The 8,711-nt window shown below is 33.8% G+C and overlaps 1 protein-coding gene across 1 annotated transcript; it reads left to right on the top strand.

Annotated features, from left to right (window-relative positions):
* Window positions 1–2,263: 2,263 nt before the first annotated feature.
* LOC124373870 lies at window positions 2,264–3,082 on the top strand. Its single transcript, XM_046832190.1, has one exon. It carries the CDS (start codon window positions 2,264–2,266, stop codon window positions 3,080–3,082), a length of 819 nt encoding a protein of 272 aa, XP_046688146.1.
* Window positions 3,083–8,711: the final 5,629 nt, after the last annotated feature.

The following is an 8,711-nucleotide window of genomic DNA, read 5'->3' as shown; positions in this document are numbered from 1 at the left end:
TATTTATGATATCCGAAAATTGTATCAGGCGTAACAGAGCACCCTGAACTCGTACAGTAGTGGTATTTTTCTGCGTTCTCCACTTTAATGAACTCAATTGTTTATTCTAAAAAAAACTAACCCTGTGTTCTGTTAATAACCTAGGACCAGTCTCAGGTTAGTTGCGCATTAAAATGCAGGTATCATCTCAATCATCACCTCCACTAGCACAGAGTTAGCTAGCACTAGCACTAGCCCTAGTATGTGACAGCGCACGGTGAAGATTCCCCGCCTATTCAGTATGCGTGTTAATTGATAAGTGCGCTTTTAGTATATTTATCCTCATCTAATTCTCCCGCAAACAACTGGCAGACTTATAGTTGACCTTGCGCATTTGGAAACAACCTACAAGAGTGCAATTGTCGTATAGTGGGGTTACCCACCCGTGCGTACTGTACGTGCGTGTTACGGTTTTTTCGGAATTGCATCTTCTTTTAGCCATTTATATGATTATCTGTTTTAGGTTTAAGTTATAATAGAAAGAATTCAAAAGTGTATTAGTAATCTACTTCTGATTTAATATTATTATCTTGTGTGTACTCGTATTTAAACGTTGTTGTCGTATTTTGTATATTTGACGGTCAACCAGCTGGTGGACTAAACCCTAAACTTCACTTCAAAATCAAAAATTTTATATTTAATAAAATTAAGGAGAGTACTTGATGAAATGGAAGAATAATAACTATTTAGCACTGGTGAGTAAGGATGTTTTACCTGTCTGATCTAGAGCACATGAAATATATAAATTACGGGTTTTCTACAGTCCCGATGCCATCTTGATGGCCAGAACATTAGCTAGAAAATATTCCAGCAAGCTGGTGCCTCATCCTACTAAGAAAAATGTGTGATATAGGACTTCGATGCCCGTTACTTATCAAGATGGGTGAGTAGAACTGGCACGATCGAGTGCTCAACAAGAAATCGAGACACAACCCCACTATAATTTTATTGCATTAAACAAAATAATGGTCAATGCAGAATAAATATTTACCATTTTCGTCAGATACTCTTAGCGGCAGTATCATCAGTCACACCAATTATGCCAACTAATACCGGGAGGAAGATCAAATACCTGCAATATCCTCAGGGCTAAAATGGATCATATCGAGGTGTACTAATGTTAAAATACATGGTTATATCCTTTTGTAATTCCAAGTACTAGTCTTAGGAATATGTTTGACAGAAAAGTATATTTAATTCATTATTCTATAGGGTAAATGTTTCTACCCTTGCGGTATAATGCTGCCATGAGTAATTACCATAATTATTATCATGAATGAAGGTAATGGATGGATTGAAGCTGTTAATATTTGAATACTGAGAACAAAGTTGGACGAGGCACGTGACTAAGTGATATATATACATTTATAAATTTGTATAAATGCAATAGCTGAATTTAAGTACTTGCTCCGCCGGGACTCGAACCCGGATCTCTCACTTCCCGGCTGAATGTGCTACCATTACAACACAATGGCCTTACTTTTTACGATTTAATTTTAAAAAAAACTAAAAGTTATTTAGTAATATTCTATATATAATTATATATATATATATATATATATATATATATATATATATATATATATATATATGTATATAATTTCAATAAACATTGAATCACAAAAAGTACTTACTCCGCCGGGAGTCGAACCCGGATCTCTCACTTGCCGGGTGAATGTGCTACCATTACACCACAGAGCGCTTACTTTCTCCGATTCAATTATTTTTTTATTTGGCCGTATCTGTCACATATACGTTTAAATAAGCAAACTAACATTTGATCGGATGACCAAACACCTGTCAAACGACTTTTATTTACGTTAAATTGTATAAACGGCAATAGCCTTATTTAATTTCAATAAACATTGAATCACAAAAAGTACTTGCTCTGCCGGGAGTCGATCCCGGATCTCTCACTTGCCGGGTGAATGTGCTACCATTACACCACAGAGCGTGTGTAATGGTTTATATATACACACACACGTACAATTGATGATTACACACATCATCAAGGAGTGGGGATGAGTTGCACATAAGACACGTAGACATCGGTTCCGTGATTTAGTTCGTTTTTAAGTGAGATATAGTGATCCATTGTTTATAATTTTTGTCAAGTGCGTGGCACATTGTGTTTAGTGATCACTGTGAGAGTAATTAATCAATCTACAATTGACGAACTGATAAGAAATTGCAAGTTTTTAAGTGATAGGAACCGGTCTGTGCAATGTCAGTGAGCGCCATGTCAGCTGACAACAAGGTCACGACGCGTAACTCGGCTAAGTCAGGAAAACCGGAGACGCCCGAGCCTGCTTCACTACAGTCTATTGATGATAAGTTGAACTCCATAATAAATATTCTACGCAAACATACAGATGACATACAGGACATTAAAAAGGAACAGAAAGATTTAGCTGCTTCTATTGAGCTCTGCCATACTAACATCAGTGATGTGAAACAACTTGTAACCGAACAGGGCTCGAAAATAACTGCTTGTGAGGATGAACTGGTACGTGTAAATGAGGAGAATCAGAGGTTGTGGAAAGAGCTGAAAAGTACTAAGAAAGAACTTAGGGACTTGGAACAATATTCTCATAGAAACAACTTGATTATATATGGAATACCGGAAGATAAAAACGAAAACATTCAACATGTCATGAGAAGATTGGCTGTCACCCTGCAATTTGAAAACTGGTCATCAAGTCTGATGGATGCTGTACATCGGATGGGAAAAGCTACACAGACTCAGCCCAGACCCATCATCGTAAAGTTTGTGAGCCGACTCGATAAAGATGACTTCTGGAACAAGAGGAAGTTCAGACGAAACCTCAGAGCTACCGATCTCGGCTACAGCAGCGAGAACTCTATTTACATAAATGAATCGCTAACACCTGCCAACCGAGAGCTGCTGAAGATGACGAGGGAGGCTGCCAAGCAGAAGGGTTATAACCAAGTGTGGACGACCAACTGCTCCATCTTTGCACGACGAGAGAAGGGATCGCCGGTCATCAAGATCACGTCTTCCACGGATCTCCAACGCATGTAGAGACAATATTTGTAAGTTACCGTATTTCATACCTCTTAAGCGTTATTTATGTGTAATATCTATATATATATATTTTTTATTTATCTATGTGCTCTCTATATTTATTAATTATTATTTACTATAGTTCATTAATCCATAGTATCTTGTGCAAAAGCCCTAATATACATTTATTAGCTTTTTTAATGGGTTACTTTTTCATATCTATTAAGGATTATTTATGTGTAATCTCTATATTTATTCTTATTTAATTAATGAGTTTCTCTATATTATTATTAATTATTTATTATAGTTTATTAATCCATAGTCTCTCATGCATAGGCCCTAGCATATATTTATCAGCTTTAATACGTTACTATACTATTTTATAATTTATTATTACTACATTTATTATACCCCCAAATAATTTTATTTCTTAATTGACTTTTGGAAAACTAATGTTTCAGAATTGACTTTTTTGTTCACTTTCAATTTAAATGGTTAAAGAATCAATAGAATATTCCATTTATTATCAAAATGTAAGAGGGCTCAGAACTAAAACTAATACATTTTTTTGCAATTTATTGACAAGTAGTTTCGAAATAATAGCCTTGACAGAAACTAATTTACAATCAAGTTTTAATTCATCAGAGCTCTTTTCTGATAACTTTAATGTATATAGGTGTGATAGAAATTTAGATATTACAGGGAGACAAGGAGGAGGGGGAGTTTTATTAGCTTTGTCTAAAGATCTACTGTCCAAGTAAATTAGATAACTTTCAAGTAAATGTAAATGGTTGTGAATGTGTTTGGGGTGTAAAAATCTCAAATAATAAGGGAAAAGTATTGTATATTAGTGTAGTTTATTTTAGAACCTAGATCTCCATTAGGGGTTTAACCAGGCTTTTTACGATTCTTTGCAGCAAATACAGTTTTCAGTTAATAGTAACGTAGTGATCATAGGTGATTTTAACTTGCCAATATATGGATCAGATTCTAGCTTAATCACTGGTGATAACCTATGCAAGGAATTGTCTCTATTTTTAGATTGACACGGTCTTAAATTTAAAAACAAGATTTCCAATTTTCAAAACAAAACATTAGATTTAGTTATTTCCAACATGGATAAGATAGAGGTAACTAGGTGTGAGGATCACTTAGTGACGGAGGACCCTTATCACCCGGCTATTGAGGCGAGGATTGTTTGTTGATTCTCCGTTATCTTTTAGGTCAAGGTCAACCGAAACAGCGGGTTATTGTTTCAGTAAGGCCAATTTTCTTCAATTGTATCAAGACTTATCTTCCGCTGACTGGTCTCAATTGTATTCCATCCCAAATGTAAATAGCGCAGTAAATTGCTTTTTACAGTCAAGTGTATGAAATAATTGGAAAATCTTGTCCTCTGAAAAGAGAAAAAAGATCGAAGTATCCATTATGGTTCACCCCATCAATTATTTTTAATTTGAAACTAAAGGAAAAGTTGAGGAGAAAATATAAAAAATACAGTTCTTTAGAAAATTATAATAGATTTAAGAATCAAAGGTCTTTTTTGAAGCGTGAAATGAAGGTTGTGTACGATAATTACTTGCATAACATAGAAATTTTAATTAATAGAGACAGTACTAAAATTCTGGAGTTTTTTAAATAATAAGAGATCTGAAAATAGTAAGTTAATGGTTATGGAATATAATGGAGTCAAGCTAGATAGTGGAATAGCAATCGCCACTGCATTTGCAGAATATTTCAGTTCGGTTTATAACAGATATACAGCGGAGCCAAGTGTAGAGTCAGCGACGGCGGCGCCGTGTCTGGCGGGTGTGTCATGCCTTGCTCTCCCACGCATTAGCGAACATGACGTGCTGGAAGCTATTAAAAGGTTAAAATCTAAAAACACCACTGGGCCTGATTTTCTGCCTCAATATTTATTTAAAGGGTGCGCGGACACTTTAGTAAAACCATTAACATTTTTGTACAATTTAAGTCTGACCTCTAACGTTTTCCCCGACAAATGGAAAATTACAAAAATTACTCCTATATTTAAGAGCGGAAGGAGATCGGAAATAGTTAATCACAGGCCAGTGACAGTTTTGAATGTATCAGCTAAAATATTTGAAATAATTGTACATAAATCTCTATTTAATCACTTTAAAAAATACATTTCTCCAGCACAACATGGATTTGTTCCCGGGAGGTCGGTTAGCACAAATTTGTTAAATTTTACAGGATATATCTCCTCGGGGCTAGACTCTGGAGCTCAGACTGATTCTTTGTTTCTCGACCTGGCCAAGGCTTTTGATAAAGTCGATCATCAGATTTTATTGCAGAAGCTGCATTTTTATGGTATATCATTAAGTTTTTTAAAATTTTTCAAATCTTACATTGTTGATAGGAAACAATTTGTTTTTTATAATGGTTTCAGCTCATCAACCTTTAATGTTCAATCAGGAGTTCCTCAAGGTTCAAATTTAGGGCCTTGCCTGTTCACTATATTAATAAATGATATAAGTAATTGTATATTCTCCTCTAATACTCTTTTGTTCGCGGACGATTTAAAAATATTTAAGCAAATAAGGTCACATTCGGACGCTGACGAGCTGCAAGCCGGATCTTAATAATAACGTTTTTAGATGGAGTATTGTAAACAAAATGTCTTTTAACGCATCAACATGTTCAGGTAATGACTTTCAGAAGATCTCGTAATTACATAGAAAATGATTATTTTTTGAATGGAGTACTAGTATCTAGAGTGAAAGAGAAAATTAAAGATTTAGGTATTTATATAGACTTTACTTTATCTTTTAACTGTCATGTAGATGCGTGTGCTTCAGCAGCTAGTAGAATTATGGGGTTTGTTATTAGACAAAGTTTCAATTTTAAAAATGTTGAACACTCTGATATTGATGTATTGTTCATTGGTCAGGTCGAGGCTAGGAAACAATATCATTATTTGGAATCCTATTCACATTACATACCAAGATATGTTAGAAAAAAATTCAAAAACGATTTTTTAAGGTTTTTATTTTTCAAATGCTTTAACATTTTAACGTACGCAGTTCCATATGACGAGTTGTTGGGGCTGTTTGGGTTCGGGAGTCTTGAATTGAGGAGGAGGGTGGCTAGCCTGATGTTCCTATACAAGATGGTGCGAGGCGTGGTAGACGATCCTGCTAGCCTGGCCGTCTTATCTTATCGCGTACCTTCATTCAACAGTAGGAGCAACCTTCTGTTCGCGGTTCCATTCTGCTGCACGACGGCTCACGCTTCCTCGCCGCTCTACCGGGTGATGAGGTTGTACAATTTTATACAGAGCTTAGGGTCTGATGCAGAAATTTTTTTTGACTCACAAAATGTATTTAGAATTAAATGCCTCAGAAGTTTAAATTAATTAATCAGCTGTGTACATTGTAATTAATTTTTATTGTATCTATGTTTGTAACTGTTTGATATTCCACCCAATTAATTGTTTGTTCCTATTTATTTCATGTGCATATATTTATTACTCATTTTGTTGTTGTTATCATTGATATATTTATTATTATTGTTATGGATTGTTATAGATTTATTTATTCTCTTTCGTTAACTTATAAGTTAAAAGTTATAGATTATATAAGTTATAGGCAATAGGCTGTAAGTAAAATTTTTTTTATGTTATCACATAATTTAAAACCATATAAAGTGAAGTGAGTGAAGAACATTCCAACAGTTAATTGTTTATATGTAATAACTGCTTTATTGTAAATGGTTAATACTGTTATAAAGCATGCAAATAAAAATAAAATAAAATCATGAGTAATGCCTTTTCTTGAAACTGTAATAAAATATAAACTAAATATAAATAGATTCCTTCTTTTTAATTTTGTGTGTGTATATTTTGATGCTAGTCACAACTCTGACTAAAAACGCTTACCAGGAGAAACATTAGTTCATTATTAAGATAACAGATCTAGATACCTTTTTGGATTGTAACGGAACTGAGAATAGCACTATTAATGTTTTCAAAACACCAAAAAAAATCGACTAAAGTTTCCAAAGGTTTTATAATATTGGTTTACTTTTTATTGGAAATTTTAAGCTAAGTTATTAAATTCTTTATATTTGAAAACAATTTTTTTGTGTTGCTTATGTATTTTGTGATTTTAAAATCTTATTTGAAAGTCAACAGTTATTTACACAAGTGCCCCTAATTAAAATAACCTGTTTTATTTTTGAAAAACAACCATTTAATTAGGAAGCCCAATTTGTCCTTGCTGTATTTTCAAAGGTACAAAAAATCCCATAAGCATAATTTCTGTATCTTATTCATTAATATGTAAGACAAGACAAAGACTTCATCGCATAATTGCTGATACAGTAGAATAAATACAAACAGTCCACTTAAACCATTTGGTGTATGTTGGTCCACAAAAAATAGAGTGGCTCTAGCCGCGGTAACGACTGCCGTAAATAGTGTAGATAACCGCTCTAATAGCTATCTCGCTTAGCAAATAGTGAATCGTTGTTCCAAGTCCATGGTCCACGTGGCCAGTGCCAATACCATTGTAACGTGTTTATTACAGATGCCAAAGTAAATTTATGTTATTAAATCTACGACCTACTGGTAATTGAAAATATTCCGTATACCTACTTTACGTAGCGTTATATCAGTAAAATCTATAATTTTGTATATCAGGGGAAGAAACAACAATCCCATTACTATGCAGAGTAAGTAAAGGAAGGCTTGAAAATATATTAAGTAAGTAGTTGTAAATATGAGAAGTAATATAATTAATAATATATAAAATCTATTATTAATTATGTTACTATTAATTATATTGTGCATCCAAATTTTAAAACCATGTGTTATTATAAAATTTATTATTATTAAAAAAATGTAAACATTTGATAATTTGTGAAGTGCCTGATGATGGAATCTTTGATTCAGAAAGGCCTTGCACAAAATAAAAAATTATATTGGAAAACATTGTATTCGTTTATACTAGTGATAGTACAATAAACCTTCTTTCCAATGCTCCAAGATTCTACATTCTACAATATCACATTGCTTTATATATCTTATTTTTGACGTGACAACGTCTTAAATTAGGTTGCGGCTCGGAGTCACTCATGAAAAAGTGTAACGCCCGGTAACGTTACGATGCCCGTCCAGTGGGTCCGCCGCACGGGATCCGCACGGGATAAAGCAGATAACTGTGGGTCCGCCGCACGGGATAAAGCAGATAACTATGTTTATTCGTGAAAATTTGGAGTACTTGGATTCGTCATTTACAACAACTACAACAATAAAGGTAAATAATTGTACACTGATATTTCATTATCGTAAACTATGATTGATTGATTAATTGTTAGATTGACACAAAAGTTGAGAAACTGAGTTTTATAGGTTATGTCATACTATTGACAAATGTTGATAGTGTTAAGTAAATTATTAGTTTAAATCACTCTGCAATCAATCGTAATTCAGTCGATTGAGAAGAAACAGCGCGTATTGCTAGTCAAACATTTAAAATAACAAATTATAACCTCTAACCTGTCATAACAGTGCGACCGAACAAACGAACTAAACCGACCAATCACCACGCGCGCGAAGTTAGAATTTAACTGTGTTTAGCAAGAATTTCAAATTCCAATTTTAGTAAATTTTTTATTAAACTTT

The sequence above is a fragment of the Homalodisca vitripennis genome, unplaced genomic scaffold (genome assembly GCF_021130785.1).
Source record: "Homalodisca vitripennis isolate AUS2020 unplaced genomic scaffold, UT_GWSS_2.1 ScUCBcl_6596;HRSCAF=13882, whole genome shotgun sequence".
Taxonomy (NCBI): Eukaryota; Metazoa; Arthropoda; class Insecta; order Hemiptera; family Cicadellidae; genus Homalodisca; species Homalodisca vitripennis.
Note: the sequence above shows the minus strand (reverse complement) of the source record. Positions and strands in the feature narration are given on the sequence as shown.

Bases quoted from the DNA above. Each gene is read 5' to 3' on its own strand.
- LOC124373870 (XM_046832190.1), top strand. From the start codon at position 2,264: ATGTCAGTGAGCGCCATGTCAGCTGACAACAAGGTCACGACGCGTAAC.